Source organism: Castanea sativa, chromosome 5, assembly GCF_040712315.1.
Source record: "Castanea sativa cultivar Marrone di Chiusa Pesio chromosome 5, ASM4071231v1".
Lineage (NCBI taxonomy): Eukaryota > Viridiplantae > Streptophyta > Magnoliopsida > Fagales > Fagaceae > Castanea > Castanea sativa.
In genome coordinates this window covers 16,344,231-16,364,338 of record NC_134017.1, presented here as the reverse complement: position 1 = coordinate 16,364,338, position 20,108 = coordinate 16,344,231, and the positions used below count along the sequence as shown (strand labels likewise).

General features: G+C 33.5%; 1 protein-coding gene across 1 annotated transcript; it reads left to right on the top strand.

Moving 5' to 3' along the window:
- Window positions 1–9,336: 9,336 nt before the first annotated feature.
- On the top strand, window positions 9,337–18,267 carry LOC142634538 (homeobox-leucine zipper protein ATHB-15). The gene is made up of 18 exons (XM_075808840.1): window positions 9,337–10,814; window positions 11,204–11,363; window positions 11,601–11,701; window positions 11,808–11,898; window positions 12,188–12,283; window positions 12,375–12,488; window positions 12,578–12,661; window positions 12,819–12,974; window positions 13,085–13,159; window positions 13,333–13,439; window positions 13,527–13,719; window positions 14,434–14,619; window positions 14,763–14,843; window positions 15,539–15,673; window positions 15,765–16,090; window positions 16,707–16,812; window positions 17,365–17,514; window positions 17,922–18,267. The coding sequence occupies exons 1-18, from the start codon at window positions 10,606–10,608 to the stop codon at window positions 18,066–18,068; spliced, it is 2,517 nt and encodes an 838-aa protein (XP_075664955.1). The 5' UTR covers window positions 9,337–10,605; the 3' UTR covers window positions 18,069–18,267.
- The last annotated feature ends 1,841 nt before the right edge of the window (window positions 18,268–20,108 follow it).

Here is a 20,108-nt window from a genome sequence, read left to right as displayed (position 1 = left end):
ATTCCAGTTTGTGTAACTCACGAACAAAATGTTGTTCAAAAGATGTTGCACACTACTAAAGCGATGCAAACATAACCTACGACTTAAAAGTCTCACGACACTCTATAAACGCTATGAGAAATACAGAATTCATTCCCTGTATAGCAGGTACCACTCATAGTATTTATATACACACTACTCTATTAATATTGAGTGTAATAGTGGGATAGAGTAACGGTTCAAGCCATTACAACATATAACAATATCGAAAACTCCCATGTGATCGTTGGTTTAAGTCAACAGAGGTATGCCGAAAAACTAATTGTTAAAACTCCGTTGTGTAGTCTCTGTTTCTAGCATAATCGGTTACTCAAATACTTTATTTGTTTCTTTTATATCTATTTATTTACAAATAGAGGAAATAAAGTAAGAGTTAATGATAGTGATCTTTTTTTATATAAACTTAAAAACATAAGGACTAAAAAGAAAAAAATTCAAATAATGAAAACCATCTTGAATTGAGGCATATATGGCTAAATGTGTAATTAAAGATACCAAAAAACTCAATTTATTATAGTTTATTAGAATAAAAGGTCTAGAATTCGAACTAAATCAAAAATTAACTAATTCATATATGTTGATAGAAAAAGAGTAATCATTGTGCAGTGAATTTCATTTATGAAATTCTTATCCTCTAAATAAAAAAGAGAAAAGGGTTGCGTCCTTCAAAAACACGTTACATGAGTGGCAAATTTAATTGGCGACACCGGCCCCCGAAGACATTAATAAAAAGAAATATATTCACCGAGCCCCAGCCCAGCCCAGCCCAGCCCAGGCATCATAACATTATTGCCACGTCATAATCCAGATCAGCAAGACTCGCTTCTCTCTATGTCTTGTCTTATGGACCCCACTAGTCAGCTGTCGGGTCATGCTTGCCGCTTTTCTCTTTCTATCTCAGCGCCCAATACCAAAAACCGTATGTCACGTGCATTAAATTTATGACATTTTTTTTGTGTATACAGAAAGTAACATACAACATACATACATACATGCATACATGCATGCATACATCATGGTGTACGCGAGCTATTTTGAATTGTGAAGTGAGAGTGTATATACTGATGAGTAATGACCATTGATGTGTTGACTGCAGACTGTAGTAGAGTAGGATTAGGGGGGTGGAGGCGTGTAGGGAATAGGGGATGATAATGATGATTATAAACTGTCAGCTGGACGGCCTGTGTACATAAATACTTACCTACAAAATCTGGTCAAGGGTTCTAGTCAAAATATATATATATACATACACACGTATGTGTGGATTCACATTAACTATTTATTTTTAAAAAAATTTATGAAAATTTAAAAATATTTTCAAAACAGTTAATTACTTTTTTATTTTTTAAAATTTAAAAAAAAAAATTATTTTACTAATATATGCTTAGTAAATCCCTATATATATATATATAATTAAAATTATTCCTTTATTATGAATTTCATTTGGTTCCCATTTCCATTTTGATTAATTAAAAGGCATGAACAACCTATTTGTTCCTTCTTGTTTTAAATTTCGAGCCCATTCTGATTTATTCCATCTATTAAGAGTCAGTTTAAGAATAGCTTATTTAGTAGAAATTTAATTTTTTTACTGAAAGTATTATAAATAAAATAAAAAAAGTAACTGAAATAGTATAGTGAGACTAATGAATAGTACCAAAAAGTACAATGAGACCATGAATATAAGCAAACATAAGCTAAATAGTAAAAAAAATTGACTTTGGTGATTTTTAATCCAATGCCGAATGCAACCTAAATTTCAACAAATTTGGTGATTTTCAACCGATGTGCAAAGGAATTATTATTATTATTCCTAACCCTTTTGTTTTTACTACTTCATTCACACATGCATTTTAATGTTATTTTCTTTTAATAATATGTTTTTCTTCTTTACTTTACTCACATATGCTATGGTTTTTTTCATCATTAATATATATATATATATATATATATTTTTTTTCTCTCTGCTTCTATATGTCATGTTATATATTTATATCATGTAATGATGATATTAAGAATGTGCATTATTTTCCTTTGAATTAATAATTTGATACGGTATAATATCATGTGGTGCAAATTACATATAATTTTAACATACCTTATAATGGTACACTAAAATATAATGATACCAAAATATTCCGTTTCAATGGACAAACTGAAACAAGGTCCAAAAAGATACTCAAAACATTACACATAAACATATATTAATTAAAAATACAAGGTAATCAGCAAAGTTCAGCAGAAAAAAGAAATAATTAGCAAAGATTGATTTGTTTTAAAAAAAATTATTACAATAAACAACCATCATATTTTTCATATGGAATCTTTTGCCATGCAATATTTCAACCAAAATTATGTTGAAATAAACTAAACATTTAGTTTCAATGATCACTTGTTAATTACTTTAATAACTATAGATTACTAAATATATGTCCTCTTAGGTTTAAAAATAATTGCGAACTACTAAATAATTATTTTGATCTGTACTCTTACGTTTAAAACAATTATAAAGTACTAGATAACTTTCTATAGCGTTTATTATAACCTTTATATCCATATCCATTGATGAAGTGAATATTAAATGTAGCATAAGCTCAAAATGATATAAGATTATATGGCCTTAAACTTTGGACCTTGTTAATAAATGCTGTAAAAATACAAGATAATGATTAATAAATGCAAAACTATAAGCTACAAAACATTTTTTTTAAGTTAAAATATACTACTTGTTAATAATTTATTAATTTACACACACATTACAAATTATTATAGTTATATATGAGTAATTTTTTAGATATTTATGTACAGTTTGAATTATTTTTATCAGAAAAAGTATTAAAATATTATTTAAGAAAACATAAAAATATAACTTAAACACTGTTTTGAGGACACTTATCAACAAAAACCTTAAAGCTTATTTAAGCTACCTCAACATACTTTTTAATTTTTACAATTCAATATCATTAGTTTTTAATTCTTCTCTATTCTGTCATTTATTTTAATTTATTTTCCTTTTCTCATTTACTTGGTTCTCTCTCTCTCTCTCCATTGTGAATTTGTTTCTTCTTTGGCACTACGACCCACTTCACAGAGGAGTTGGCTACATTGGCCTCGCTCTATGCGATGATTGAGAAAGTTGCTGACGATATTTTGTGCTACCACTGTAAGTACCAAGTAGATATTTAGGGCACACAATAATTATTCATTTTTATAAATTTTTTTTCTGAGAATTGATAATTTTTTTAATTTTTAAGAAAATTTTACCTTAAATAAGTGGTTTAATGTATGGCCTAAGGGCACACATTAACCGGTCGCATTAAAAATTATCATGACAATACTTTTACTACTAACAAGTTGGCGACAGGGATCTTAATTTTATGGTGTGGATAGGTTGGCGGGCAGTTAAGGAATGGACGGTGCCCAAGTACTATTTGTGTCAGGGGGTTTTCAACCCGTTGAGTGGCAAAAAAAAAAAAAAGAAGAGAGAAAGAAATAAAGAAAGAAATATATATATATATATATATATATACATATATATATATAGTTTTATAATTTTTTTTCTATTTTGACTCTCTAAACTAAAATTTTGAACATCTTGAGTTCCTAAAAAAAACCTCTAAATATTTTTTAAATTCAACTAAAATAAACTTGAATATGATCCTCTTAACAATCTATTCTTGCAAAAAAAGTTACAATTAATTTATATTTTTAATCAAATCTGCAAGTGAAATGGTTGAATTTGAATGTGTTTTTAATTTGTTGGAGTATTTAGACCTAAAGGGAAACACTAAATATAAGTATCTAGACCTATCAAGTTACCACAATCAAGATAATTTAAAATAGATAAATCTAGGTACATAAAGAGAAAACAAAAATTGTATTGCAATGTAAATGTAAAAGTTTACATATAAATTACTAGTCGTAGTCATTAAAATGTTGCTATAAGTGAGGAAATAACATGCACAATCAATTAAAAACGCCAAATAAAAAATAATATAAATAATAAAGATAATTTTCATTATCTAAAATTTTAAAAAATTATAGAATTTAAGCAATAATTGAAATACATTAATAGAAAATAGAAATGCAATAAAAACGAAGATAGCTCTTTCCACATAAATCTCCTAATTTAATTGATGGTGGTAGAATTTCTTGCATATATAACCCCAAAAAAAATCCATAAATTATAAGTATTTAGACCTACCAAGCTACCACAATCAAGATAGTTTCAAAAATAATTAAATAAAGGTACATAAAGAGAAAGCAAAAATTGTATTGCAATGTAAATGTAAAAGTTTTCATATTAATTACCTGGCATTGTCATTTCAATGTTGCCCAAAATAAGGAAATAATCTGCATAATCAATTAAGAACACTTCAATAAATAATATCAACAATGAAAATGAATTGCATGTTCACAAATATTTTTAAAAATCATAGAATTTAAGTAATAATTAAACTACGTTAACAGAAAAATATAAACACAATAAAATAAAATAAAAACTACTTCTTCCCACATAAAGGTAATTCTTCTCACAGAAATAGCCAAATTCTTCCTTACATAGTTCTACACTTAATTTTAGTTTTATTATTATTATTATTATTTTATATTGATTGATTTTAGCATTCTTATGTAGCAGATTAGAATAGAGTTATAGTTGAGTTTTAGTTCAACTCAATTTCTATTCGATTCAAACTTACATGCTTGTCTAATCTAAATTTTCTTATGTGGATTATCAAAACAACAAAAAAATGTTTTTGTTTGTGATATAAAGTTCTCCGTGTAATTCCAAATTGATATCAACTCTCTTTTTTTTTTTTTCATTTTTTGATTTGTAGTAGATATAAATTTTTGTTAACAAATTCAATCTTATTGGATTTGCACTCCTAAAAAGTTGATAAGGATAAAAAGAGTAGTGTTATCTAAAATTAATACTAATAGTAGGTTCCAGTTAGCTCAATTGGTAAAGTCTTTAATGGTTGTATAAGAGATCTGAAGTTCAATCCCCACCTACACCAAAAACTGATTAGTATCTTGGTCTGATGATAAAGAGCTATCATTAGGAGCGAACGCCATAAGTTGAAACTCTCTAAAAGAAAAAAAAAATACTAATAAAATGATTAGATGACAAGTTTGAATTGTAATCAATATTAAAATTTTTATTTAATTAAAAATTATTGGGGCAAAAGATAAGGACAAAAATAATAATATCTATTTTTTTAAAATCTAAACAAAATTTTTACTTTGTCCGTCGATATCAATTTAAAAAAAAAAAAATTTCTAACTTATTTTATTTGCATTCCTAAAAAGTTGATAAGAATAAAAAGAGTGGTGTTATCTAAAACTTAAGAGTCAGGCTTGGGTTCAATGTCCAATGGCACTAGACCCGTTGAGATGGTGACACGCGTCTACTTTTGGACACGTGTCACTATCTGACGGGGTCCAGTGTATTGGACCTAAACCAAGTCCAAAAATTAATAATAAAATGATTAGATAAAGTATTTGAATTGTAATCAAATTAAGACTTTTATCAACTTAGAAATTATAGGAGAGTAAGATAAGAACCTAAAAAAAAAAAATGATTTCTATTTTTAAAAAAATTTTAAAAAAATTATGCAATTTGGTGCAGCCACTTGATACAACCATAGTTTCTAAGCCCAACTTTTATTATATACTATATAATGATATGATGTATATTCCTTATGCTAGACCTGAAACTGGGATTCGTTTTAAATAAAGGTAATTTTACTATCATTAAATAAGAAATTTATGATCGAATTCCTTCAATGCTAAGAAGAAATCTATTTATCTAAAATTAGTAGTGGCAAAATTTGACACGACCCGCGAATCGACACAACTAACCCATTTATAAGCAGGTCATGAGTTGAGGCTAAATGAATTTGAGTCATATTCAAGTCGATATGGTTGACCCGTTTAATAAACAGGTCATGTTTATGTTTAACATGTGAATCCGTCTGACTCGTTTAGGTTATACATGTATTAAATTTTGTTATTATTGCTTAATTTTTTGTTGTTGTAAATATATGTTTATTGCTATATTTATGGTTGTAATTGTATTTTAATTTTAGATATATGGAAATTAAAAATAGGTTATTCAGTTTAGGAAGGACCTATAAATCAAACAGGTTCTTAAATAGATCATTTATATTGGTCTTTACATGACATTGTTAATTAAATAGGTTAAACGTGTCGTGTCGGGTCAACCTATTTAATAAACAGGCCGGGTAAGGATTAAGAATTCTTGACACGTTTACTAAATAAATCGGGTTCGGGTTGAGTACTCATATCTCGACACGGCACAAACTCGACTTGCGAACACGAATTGCCGCCCTTATCTAAAATATTTCAAAACTAATCCAACTGGTTTCTAAACTAATCACCTTGCATACGTCTTGGATTTTTTTTTTTTTTTGATCTGAGCACGTCTTGGATTGATATGTTAAGAACATTGTTTCTCTATGTAACTTGAATAGAGAAAATTTCTAGTATGATTGAAGTTTCTTTAGCTTAAGTTGTATTGAATTTATTTTATTTTTAAGGAAAGTTACAGTCTTTTTATAAAAAAAAAAAAAAGGGTTCCCAAACCTAGCTTGGTCCCTAAATTCTTACTCTATTTTCTCCTCATTCTCTCATGGTAAATTGGTAATTAGAAACCAAATTGGTCAGTTTTGAAATGTATTAAATCTAATGAGTAATGCTAAGACCACATAAAATTATACAACTAGTCACATGCGTGAGTTGTTAATGATAGAGATGTGATGGCGAGTCAATGTGAAGACACACCTCTACCACTCACAACTCGTCACGTATCTAGTTGTGACAAAAATTTGTAATTTTTTTATGGTTCTAGCATTGCTCAAATCTACTGATATCAACCCAAACCTCATTGATGTTAACTGTAATTTACCTTAAATTCAAATTTGACTGGATCAAAAAAGAAATCACATTCACTGGTATTTGATCACCATCTGATGTATGAAATCCATTGAGTTCAAAACTTGAAATTGCCACACCCATCAAAAATATTTGTGGTGTTTCGTACCCCAACCCAAGAAGATCATTTTTGTGATCCACAGTCCACACAATATTGCAGTCACAAGACCCACAAACATTGACTGTGATTTCAACAGTTACGTATAAAACAAATGAAAGATACAACCAAATCTCCATCACTCAGCCCACAAGAAAAAAAGGAGTAAAAAAAAAAAAGAAAAAAAAAAAAAGGAAAATGCAGTTTCAACTTTCAACCACAAAGTGCAACCTGCAGAACTCTGCAAAACAGTCTTAGGTATTGTTACCATCACTGTTATATCTAGTTTGCTGTACATGTATATGTGTATTTGTCCTTTTAATAAGATACTACTATATCATCATCATCATCATTATCATCATCTAGTATAATGTGAGAAAATAATAACAATAATAATAAATAAATAAAAAACAGTACCAATTATCATGAACAAAAAGGATTATCCTTGAATAAAATTTTCCACCTGATATTTTTGACTTTTTCTTATATCCAAGCAGACACACATGGAGACGATAAGGCCTGCTAACCCCCTTCATGTCCCTACAACTACAAGGCTACATATTACATCACACACCCACCATCCTATCACCACATTTTCCTCTTTTTTCTTTTTCTTTTTTTTTATGTCACATGTCATGTCAATTGTCATGTCATGTATGTGGGTATGTTATATATGCCTGTTTAAATACTGATAGCCAGTGCTATGATGACGTAGCCTCTCATATGGGAAAATTAAAAATTTTTTTTCTCAAAAAATTTTAATATTTTTTTACTATATCTTTTTTTTTTCTTCTTTTTTAAAAGCTTTAAAATCGAGACGCATGCAAAAACCTCATCATGGTGTCCTCTGTGTCCCACGCAAACCTCTCCCCCATGCCTTTTGTATTTTTTAAGCTTCTGATTCGCGCATTATCTTCTCTACTTGCACCCCTACTTGCACCAATTTACTTCCTTACCATTCACTTTTTTACTTCCCATGAACTTTGCGTCTCTACTCATCATTCGTTCATTTGACAAATTTAACCTCCTGCAGGGCACTACAGCCAACCTTTAGTCATAAAGCTAGGAGTGGGTTCCTTCCTAGTTCTAGTTGCTTCGATTGATAATGTTTGCTAGTAATAATGTAATAAGACTTCCACATTTGGTGGGACTAGCAATAATGTAATAAGACTTCCACAATTGGTGGAAGTGGTGGGCATTGGCTGCAAGAAGAGCCATAATCTTTTTTTTTGAGGAGGGAATTAAAAACTTGGTGTTTGATGGTGATTTGCAATTAATTATTACGGCCCTTAATTCTATGGTTCTTACAATGTATGGAAATCTAATCTCTAAAATCAAAAGAAGCAGCACATCAAGTTTAACTTGGTATTGTTTTAAACATGTCAAACATGAGGGCAATGACCTAGCTCATGTCCTTGCCAAAAGAGCAATTTGTCTTGCTGATTTTGATGTGCAGCTAAAATGTTTGCCACTTGATTTGGTAACTAAATTCTAACGTGATTTTTTTAGAGAACAAAAACTTATATTATTGAAAAAAGTTTTGCTGCATAACTGATTATGTGACAGTAAAAAGAAAGTAACATGTGTCTAAGGATCATGTGCAATATACATAATCAGGTGGTGATCATATGTTTTTAGACACATGTTACTTTCTTTTATTGCTGCCACATCTTGTAAACAAATAAAAGATTTGAGATTTAAATATCTTTAGAGAGGGTTTGGATCCACGTTCACGTCTGCGTTTCTCTTCATTGCGCGTTTTCAGCTTTTTTTTTTTTTTTTTTTCAGCCTCAGTTGTTGACCAATTCTCCGTGAACAGTGCATCCGTGTACTGTTTACGGGACCCACAAATTTCACTTTTCAACAACTTTTTCATTAGAAATTGGTCACATGGCACTATTCACACATTTAAAAATTATTTTGCTACAGTATTTTCAGTTTTCAGTTTTCAGTTTTCAGCAATAAGTTCTATCCAAACGGACCCTTAGTATAAAAAATCACTTGATACATAGCAATGATCACATCACATAGGTTTAAATTCTAGAGCAGTGAAGGGTAATTGAGTAATTCTGGGATACCTGTAGCTTTGCGGGAAACTCCAATCTCAAACTGCGAAAATGGGCAAAAGGGTCATTACAAAGTGCCACCACTTTTGAAAAAAAAAAGGGTAAAAGAAAATAGAAATGCTCCATTTCCCTACACACACAGTGGAGTGCGAAGACCTCTGAGCCGAAAGTGACGAACCAATGAAAACCCACAGAGCAAACGCAACAACAACAACAACAACAACATCAACAACAACAACAAACAACAACACAATGAAAACCAAAAGCAAACTACTTTCCTCTTCTATCTTCGTCCTCACCTAGGGTTTTCCTCCTTTTCTGAAATCTACTTTTCAAATTCCCATTTCCCATTTCCCATTTCCCATTTCTCTCTTTTTTTTGCTTCCAAAAACAAAAATAAAAAGAGGGTACAAATGAGTTTGATTTGAGCTCATGTCTTTTGTTTTGTTTGTTTGTTTGGTTTGGTGTTGGTGAAACCTATATTATCAAAAATGTTTCAGCTGTTAGCAGAGGAATCTTCTTGGACCATGAGGATTGCTGAAACCGTGTCGTTTTGGCTGGTTCTTAAGCCGTAGAGTGTGAGATCGGCAAAAGGAATATTTTCAGTTTCAGAGTAAAAGCTTGGATCTTTTTCTGAGGTGGAGCTTAGAGAGAGAGAGAGAGAGAGAGAGAGAGAGAGAGAGATTCCGAGTTGGTGCTCTTGTGACTCGTTTCAAGGATTTAGCTGAGTTGGATCGGTAAAACTGCGAGCTTTGAATCAAGGCTAACATATATAAATATATCTTCTTCTTTTTTTTTCCCTTTCTGGGTCTTTGTTTTTGTTTTTGTTTTTGTTTTTGGTGTTTTTGGAAACAAAGTTTGGTAGAAAGACTAGTTGCTTCGAATGTTTTCCTGAGAGTTCTGTGGGGTTTTTAAGCTCTGATCTCGATAGATTTCATGTTGTCTTGTGTTTGGGGCTGTCTCTTATTGAGAAAACAAGGATAAACTACTACGTTCCTTGTTAAGAATATTGGTGTCTCGGTTTTATCTATATCCTTGCATTTCTCAATCTCTGTATTCTAAGCAAAATTACATATATTTATATGTATATAGTTTGAAGACCCGGACACAAGATTTGAAAGTGCATTACTTTGCTTAAGACTTCAATTTATGTTCCTTTTTGTTGGTCTCTGAAGCTCTAGTAAGTGTTTGGAGTGTGTCACTTAGCAAGAGAAGCTACTTGTATTCTGTATAGCTTTTAGTTGTGGCCAAGTGCTTGGGATTGTAGTGCAGGAAGTAAAGCTACTTGGGTTTTGTTTAGTTTTTTTTTTGGGGTACTTGAATTTTTAGTTTGTGGCTGTGTTTGTGGGTTTGAAGCTCTAGAAGGTGTTTGAGATTGTGCTCTAGGAAGAGAAGCTAATTGGGTTGGTTTAGTTTTCATTGAGGAAGTTGAGCTTGAAGTGATTGGAGATGGCAATGTCCTGCAAGGATGGTAAACAGAGTGCGATTGACAATGGCAAGTATGTCCGATACACACCTGAGCAGGTTGAAGCCCTCGAGAGGCTCTATCATGAGTGCCCAAAGCCGAGTTCGATTCGGCGTCAGCAACTTATTCGTGAGTGCCCAATTCTCTCCAACATCGAGCCGAAACAGATCAAGGTCTGGTTCCAGAACAGAAGGTAATGTTGGTTGGTTTGGTTCCATAGCCAAAAGTTTATGATTTTCTATTTTTTTTTCTCTCTTTGTGGGTTGAATTAGTAAAGGTGCAAAGAAACTGAATTTTGTGTCATTAATGGTAGAGTTTTCCTTAGTGGAGCATAATGCAATCATTTGGTTCTTATTTGAGATGGGTTTTCCTTGTTATCTATATTGATTGTAAATTTTAGATTTTGATGGGAAATTTCTCTCTACTTAGTTCGGTGATGTATTAGGCCTAGTTTCCCAAACAATGAAAAATTAGTATTAGATTTAGTTTATTTTTTTCTCCTTCGTTTTTTTAAGCTACCAATAGATTGTCTTGCTGTGCATCTGGTAACAACTTCATGCAATCTGTGTTTTGCTTTTGCAGATGCAGAGAAAAACAGAGGAAAGAGGCTTCGCGGCTTCAAGCTGTGAATAGGAAGCTGACAGCCATGAACAAACTTTTGATGGAGGAGAATGATAGGTTGCAGAAGCAAGTATCACAGCTGGTGTATGAGAATGGTTACTTCCGCCAGCATACCCAAAATGTAAATTATGCACTCTTTCATAACAGTATGGTTGCTGTAAAAATCATAGGAAAAGGGCAGAAAACTTGGAATATTAAAATTGCTTGTTCAAACATGATAATTACATTGCAAGATTCCATTTTTTTTTCTTTCCCTAGAATTTGTCAGCAACCAAAAGTTAATTATTACTATTGTCGTCATTATTTCTGTACTGTGTGTGAATTGTGATTGAGGGTTAATTTTTTTTTTTTCTTACAGACAACTCTTGCAACCAAAGACACAAGTTGTGAATCGGTGGTGACAAGTGGTCAACACCATTTGACACCTCAGCATCCGCCAAGGGATGCTAGTCCTGCAGGGTTAGTGGGGATACAGTTGTTGGGTCCATTTCTGCCATTGTGCTTTGTGGTCACACATTGTTCTTTGTGCTAGTGGCTGATGAATTCATGCTTGTATTTTTTCCAGGCTTTTGTCCATTGCAGAAGAGACTTTAGCAGAGTTTCTTTCAAAGGCCACTGGAACTGCCGTGGAGTGGGTCCAAATGCCTGGAATGAAGGTATCTCTTTTCAATTTTTTTTCCTTCAAATAATTATTTAACTCAATGATTGAGAAAAAGTTAAGTTATAATAATTTTTTATTATCAAATTACAAACCTGGGTATCTGTTGCACTCCTCCGTAGTAGACCTCTACTTCCATTTTTTCCTGGTTAACTGGAGAAACAGTATAACCTAAATTTGTTGCAGTTGTTTAATGTTGTGTTTTTAGAAAATGGTCACTACATATTGTTTGGTTGAACAAAAAGTTCTAATCTTCATTCCTTATCATCTCTTTATGACATGTACAGCCTGGTCCGGATTCCATTGGAATCGTTGCTATTTCTCATGGTTGCACTGGAGTGGCAGCACGAGCCTGTGGCCTAGTGGGTCTAGAACCTACAAGGGTAAGTGCTTCGGGTTTCTAATTTGTTCCCTCATATGTTATTCTTCTAGTTTGAGCTTATGAGATCGTATTGTTCACCATCTGTCTTACAGGTTGCAGAAATCCTCAAAGATCGGCCTTCGTGGTTCCGCGATTGCCGAGCTGTGGATGTTCTGAATGTGCTGCCCACTGCAAACGGTGGAACCATTGAGCTGCTTTACATGCAGGTAAATGCTAATTGTGACTTATATATAATGTTTGTCAGAGCCTTTTATACTAAATTGTTTATTGATCTCTTTATTTGTTGATGATATAGCTCTATGCTCCGACTACATTGGCGCCTGCTCGCGACTTTTGGTTGTTGCGCTATACTTCTGTTTTAGAAGATGGCAGCCTTGTGGTATGTGGTTCCAAAGTTTTTGGACTTGTGGTTCATAGTCAATTCATCGAATTTGTAGACACAAACACATGTACACGTGCACATGCATGTGTTTTGTTTTCCTCTTTCTAGGTTGAGTATAAATCAAGTTGTTCTCATAATTTAACTTGTTGCTCAGGTCTGTGAGAGGTCACTTAAAAATACTCAGAATGGTCCAAGCATGCCACCAGTGCAGCATTTTGTGAGAGCAGAAATGCTGCCTAGTGGGTATCTCATACGGCCCTGCGAAGGGGGTGGTTCAATCATACACATTGTTGATCATATGGATTTGGAGGTATAAAGTCTGCACGTCTTGTATAATTTGACAATCTTTGGTTATGTTTTTTGTTTCTAGAGTACTGGCTAGAGGATTTATGACTTTTGCTTGCTTGTTTGATTAACTAGCCATGGAGCGTGCCAGAAGTATTACGCCCACTGTATGAATCATCAACTGTTCTTGCACAAAAGACGACTATGACTGTAAGATTAGCTTTCTACTTTTTTGTTATGTTGCAAGTTACGATTCTTTTACCACTGTCTGGGATGTATAGAATTGTTATGGAAGTTTTGTTATTTACTTGAGAAATATGCAATTGTAAAATATAAAAGCTGGTTGGATTTCATATTCCAAATTGTGTGTTATTCTCATTCAGGCTCTACGCCAGCTGAGGCAGATAGCTCACGAGGTGTCTCAGTCAACCGTGACAGGCTGGGGCAGACGACCTGCAGCTCTTCGAGCACTGAGCCAGAGGCTGAGCAGGTTAACATGCTCTGTTCTAATTTGACATGATGTCTTGATTTTGTTAATGTCCTCTGCTGTTCAGAATATGACGAATGTTTTCTGCAGGGGTTTTAATGAGGCACTTAATGGCTTTACTGATGAGGGGTGGTCAATGATGGGAAATGATGGCATGGATGATGTTACTATTCTCGTGAACTCTTCTCCTGACAAGCTGATGGGTTTAAATCTTCCTTTTGCCACTGGATTTCCAGCTGTCAGCAATGCTGTCTTATGTGCAAAAGCATCAATGCTATTACAGGTGAGGATGCTTGTAACTTTACATTCCAAATTGGCTGTCGAAATATTTTATAGGAATTTCTAAGTTTAGTATGTTATTAATTACACTGGTTTTTTAGGTGAGTCACTTTTCAAATTTACAAGCACTGTCCTATTGTTATGGAAAACATTTGGCAATATCTCTTGCTTTTTTATTTCATGCAGTAACTAGGGAAAAGAATTAGGTTACCCTCTCCCCATCCCCCCTTCCTCATCCTATATGGGTATTTTCTTGCTGCCGTAGGCTATGGGGTAGTACACGAGATTCTTAAAATAAATAAAAAATCGTACTTTTAGTTCCTGGGCTGGATACTCTCAAGTATCAACCTCAACTGTTTGGGGTATGCAGATACATATTTTTGTGTCTTTGAACCATCAGTAGCTTTCTTCTCGTCTTTATTCCTTTCCTGTCCAGAATACTGATCTGTAACTATAAAGGAAGATTCTCGTTACATTCAATCATAGTTTCACAATTATAATTGTATGATCTATAATGTTTTAGGTCAACACCAATAATCATTGTTTAGTATCTATAATGTTTTTAAAATAATCTTTAGTGTTTAAAAAAAAAAAAAACTATGCAAACTGGCCCTCAAAAGTGTTGAAAGGAGAGTTAGAAAAAACATTTGTAATTTCAACTTGCAAATTATTCTTCCTGTTTTAATTTGGTACTTGGAACTGATTGTTGCCTCTTCAGAATGTCCCTCCTGCAATTCTTCTTAGATTCCTTAGGGAGCACAGGTCAGAATGGGCAGACAACAATATTGATGCTTACTCAGCTGCAGCTGTTAAAATTGGTCCCTGTAGCTTACCAGGGTCACGAGTTGGAAGTTTTGGGGGTCAAGTTATACTTCCACTGGCTCACACTATGGAGCATGAAGAGGTAAGCAATAATTCTAGAAAACTATTAAGGTCTTATTACATCATGTTGTATTTTAATCCAATAGTGTCAAGCATGCGCGAGTTCTTTATTGTTATTATAATTATTATTCATGCATGTGATACTTAGTTCTTTGTACATTTTAGTTCTTGGAAGTCATTAAATTGGAAGGTGTGGGCCATTCTCCTGAAGATGCAATAATGCCTAGAGAAATGTTTCTGTTGCAAGTAAGTATTGTTTTTCTTTATAGCTTGTATATTGCTCCACTATGTAAGGATGGTGGTCATATTAGTTAACTGTGCCCTTGTTATCCCTAGATCCAGCTGGGGAGCCTAGCTGCCATTCAAGATGAGCTCTAATATTTAGTCCAATTGGATTGTACCATCATAGGTTGTCCAGAATTTTTGCTCAATCTGGTCTGCTTTATGTTTTATTTAATGAAATTTCAAAGTGTTTGGATTGTCATTTGGAATTGAATGGTTTGTTGTGGACAATAGAGCTGAAACTGGAAATATAAAAGGATCTAAGTTTGTGATGAAGGAATGGATAATGCAACTGACTTTGGTTGAAAGAAAGAGAATAATATATTTGGGTCCCTGGTTTTTCCCCTAGATTTCTATTCAAATTTTCTTGGTATTCCACTTGAAATGTGGTTATTTATTATCTGCAAAAGCTGTAAGATGTTAATTGAAGAATGTGGATATAAAAACCTGTGGTTATTATAAAACCAGCGGTTCCTATATACACAAGGAAAGGCAATTTGCATAAATAAGCCAAGAAGTGAAAATGGAAATAAACATCTTATAGCTCTAGTATTAGTAGATCAATTTCTTCCTGTTTCTACCAATGGATTTGGTTGATTCTTTAACTGCTTTTGTTCCGGGCATCTATCTTACTTTGCTTGCTTGTTCTGTCTCTTTAGCTCTGTAGTGGAATGGATGAGAATGCTGTTGGAACTTGTGCGGAACTTATCTTTGCTCCAATTGATGCTTCTTTTGCTGATGATGCACCTCTTCTGCCCTCTGGTTTTCGCATAATTCCTCTTGACTCTGGGAAGGTTAGCTTCTAAATTGCATATGCCATGTACTGTTGTTTCTTGAATACCTCATCCTTGGAAATTTTAGTTAATGCAGTCTAAAATATTGCAGGAAGCCTCTAGTCCAAACCGCACACTGGACCTTGCGTCTGCTCTTGAGATTGGTCCTGCTGGTAATAAAGCGTCTAATGATTATTCTGCTAATTCTGGCTGTGTGAGATCTGTGATGACAATAGCATTTGAGTTTGCTTTTGAGAGCCACATGCAAGAACATGTAGCATCCATGGCTCGGCAATATGTCCGAAGTATTATATCGTCAGTTCAGAGGGTGGCATTAGCACTATCTCCTTCACATTTAAGTTCACATGCTGGTCTTCGGACACCCCTGGGTACTCCTGAAGCTCAGACACTTGCTCGTTGGATCTGCCAGAGTTACAGGTGTGTCAGTTATTATTTTTTAACCTTTATTCATGAACATAATCAGAGCATCCCTCTGCCAGGAGGTTAGGGGATTGCAGGGTGTTACCTTCCATGCTTTGCTTCTTGTGAAATGTTACTATGTTGAATATCTTCAATTTGTTTTCCTCCCTTGAGAACACCCTAAAGGAGGATGTTCTTATTTCATTTTGGAAATCAAAAGCAAAATGGTAGTACGAGATTCTGTCATACTGTTAGTGAGTGACAGGCATTGATGACATAGGACTTTGATGTGTTTTACCAGACGTACTTGGCTGATTCTGACAAGTATGTAGGTAGATAATTGGTGCTGCCTATGCAATTAAATTCGAAGTTGTAGAAAGAGATTTTTATCAGTTGAGTAGTATTGGTACTGGATATGGTTTCTTGCATGCTAAAGGGCCTGTGGGGTCAATTTATCTTTTGCATTTTTCACTAATACAACACCAGAATGTGAAGCTGTTAGGAAGGGGTGTGAATTTAATGGGGTTTTTTTAAATCCTTCTGGGCTAAGTGGCTTTATTTGGGAACTTAAAAAAAAACTGTTATATTTTATTCCAGGGTCGGATAAGTTGGCTGACTCTTTCTAATTATGCAGATGCTACATGAGTGTAGAGCTACTCAAATCTGGCAATGAAGGGAGTGAATCCATCCTCAAAACCCTCTGGCATCACTCAGATGCAATAATGTGTTGCTCTTTGAAGGTGTGCATGAGAGTTACTTTGCTAACAAACCCTCTCCCAAATTCTCTCTCTCTCTCTCTCTCTCTCTCTCACACACACACACATACACGCGCACATGCCCAGTAGCAAACAATATGACTACTCAAACTGGGGATCATGCATTTAATCTGGCACCATATTACAATGGATAATTCTGACTTTTGAAACTCCCCAGTACTGACAAGTGAGATACTAGAAAAAGTCTTTGCATTGGCATGAATTATTTAAGTTATGAGACATAAATTTTAATGAGGTACCTCTTCTAATAGCTTTATCTGTCAAAATATTATTGTGCTTTTTTCCTGGATAAGTGCATCAAACAATTTAGAGATCATTTCTTGACCACCGTGCCAAATTAAATGTCAATTTCCCATGCGTAGAATGTGAGATAGAATGATGATTCATTATTCAAAATTTGTCTAATTTATATTGCTGTCTTCGCAATTTTTGTATATAGAAATGATTTCAATCCATAGAGCCTAGAGTTCAATCCTTAGTCTTTAAGCAAGTGAATCTGACATTTAATTTATTCAGGCATTACCAGTTTTCACATTCGCAAACCAGGCAGGGCTTGACATGCTAGAGACCACCTTGGTTGCTCTGCAAGACATTACTCTGGAAAAGATATTTGACGATCATGGCCGAAAAACTCTCTGCTCAGAGTTCCCACAAATAATGCAGCAGGTATGGCAAAAATTCTCTAAAATCAGTATCTTTTAATTTCGTGTTCTTAGTAATTGAAACCAAAAGTAAATTTGCTCATGTAGAGCTAGCATAGGCTCTCTTAGAAGTCATTCCAAAATACAAAACTCCCTGCCAATACCATTTAATAAGAGTACGAACTGTGCTTTTATGTAGTCCATAGTTTCTTGTACATGTTGAAGTATATAGACCCATTTCGCTCAATAAGTTATAATATCAGGTCCTTTTAGTTCTACCTGAGAAACTACTTATAGATGGTGGATCGCTTTTGTTTGGCCTTTGGCTTTAAGAATTTTGTAAAGGCTAGTAGTGAATTGTTATATAACAATCAGGATTAGATTTTGATAGATTTTTAACATTGTTTTTATTTATTTCTATCGTTTTGGTAGGGCTTTGCTTGTCTCCAGGGTGGTATCTGTCTCTCAAGCATGGGCCGACCAGTCTCATATGAGAGAGCAGTGGCTTGGAAGGTTCTGAATGAAGAAGAGAATGCTCATTGCATCTGCTTTATGTTTGTGAACTGGTCTTTTGTATGAAATGCATTATAGAACTCCAGAAACCCCTTGTGTTATATTGGCTTGTTAGTCTTTTTGCAGCAAGACCTTGTTTCTGAATTAAGACCTTATGTGTTAGCCTTCCTTTTGTTGTAATTGTAAACTTAAAACTAATACATGTACCTTGGTATGTCACGCTTTAATCAGTTTATTGATGCCAACAATGCTGGTTTGTCTTCAAGCCCTCAATCCATAACTTGAACAAGGAGGTTTAGATCTGGTATCTGGGTATGGTTGATTTTCCGAACATGCAACTAACTCCTGGTCCCGGGTCTGTGGTTGTGGTTGATTTTCTGAACAATGCAACTAACTAGTAGGTCCACGCAGTTTGATCTTGCTTTGAAAATGGTCCTATACTCCTATCTATCTTCTTAATGAATCATTGATATCACTAAGTGCCAATATAATGGCATTTTTGCTCCTCGCGTAATGGCTAGATTTGTGACAGATATTGATACAAGGGTTATTTTTAATACAGATTAAAACTTGGTGGGTTAAATGAGAAATTCCAAGTTTAAGGCATTGCAGTGAAAAAATAAATTTTGAAGTTAAGTGGCAACAGTATAATTGAATCTTATTCGTAGTATAATGAAAAAATTGTACATTTTATACTCATCTCCCTGGTTAGTCGCATATCGGTACAAGGACTTAGTTGAAACGCTAATGGTTGATATGTTTTGTTGAATTTTGTATGCAAATTTTAAATAATGGAGGAATGGGACATGAATAGTTGAGGTGTGGCCCGGCTGCAACAAAGGGGTGGCACTTGTGCGAGAAGATTAGAACGTGTGACATATACTTAGATAGCCGATATATAGTTGCCCTTTTAAATTTGAGTATTTATGTTCAAATTTTAGGTTGAAGCCACATTTTGATCGTTACTATCTTACAAAGTTATGGCCATGACGACGAATGCATACTTAAAACGGTTGAATTATTTGTAAAAAATTAACGAAATGCATAATGAATTGTTCTTGAATTCATGGTGTGGTTACCGTAACTGTTCTTGAATTGCCTTGTGCATAATGATGAATGTTGACGTGGAGAAACTTTCAGTGAGCCTCGTGTCCAAACACAACATTGAAAGACCTACATGGAGAAAATCATAGAGGAACCGGTATGGTACCGACCTAAGTGTCATTGATACTTTGATATCTTAGACTTTGGGTAGAAATATAAGATTATAGAATGAGTATTCTCAAACCCTTTTGCAAATGGGCTGGTATTGCGTTTATATATAGGCAACTTGAGTGACGATTGCCTTTACAATGGTCTCATTACATAAATGGAATGGAATGTAATTAATACACTAATTGTAATGGCTGTGAGAATGTTGGGATACATGATAGTTTAAAACAATCATGAATTAATAACATATTAAATGTATTTTGCTGATTATGCTTTTTTTTTTTTAATTTTAAGTTTAACTGACTGGATAGTTATCCATTTAGGTATAGATAATTATGGCAAGGATGATATGTCTCATTTCATAATTGGAATACAATTATTATATTTGTTGTTACAATCTCAGGCTCATTGGCATAAATGACTATTCTGAATAGTCATGAATTAATGACATATTAAATGTATTCTGTTGGTACATTTGTCTTTTCTAATTTAGTTAACTGCATATTCATACTCATCCATTTAGGCAAATGAGTTTGGGTGTAGATGGTTATGATGAGAATGCTATGTCTCACATAATTGAAATACATTTATTATACTAGTTGTTATGGTCGCAGGGTCATCTGGACAAGTGATTGTTCAGAATAGTCATGAATCAATGACATATTAAATGTATTTTGTTGGTTATTCTTTTTTAATCTGATCCAGTTGATTGCATGGTCATTATTTAGGTGGACACGATTAAGAATGATACCATGAAATATAGAATTATGATACTATAAATTTTAATTTTAGTATGAGTTGAAGTGACATTAATATTTGTTGTCATATAAGTTTTTGGTTGTAAAATTTGTAGCAACTTTAAAAATTTTCATACTTTTAGTCTATTTTGTTTAG

Coding starts and splice junctions, on each gene's coding strand:
- LOC142634538 (XM_075808840.1), top strand. CDS start 10,606: ATGGCAATGTCCTGCAAGGATGGTAAACAGAGTGCGATTGACAATGGC. Junction 13,160..13,332: donor CACAAAAGACGACTATGACT/GTAAGATTAGCT, acceptor ATTCTCATTCAG/GCTCTACGCCAGCTGAGGCA. Junction 14,844..15,538: donor GAGAAATGTTTCTGTTGCAA/GTAAGTATTGTT, acceptor CTGTCTCTTTAG/CTCTGTAGTGGAATGGATGA.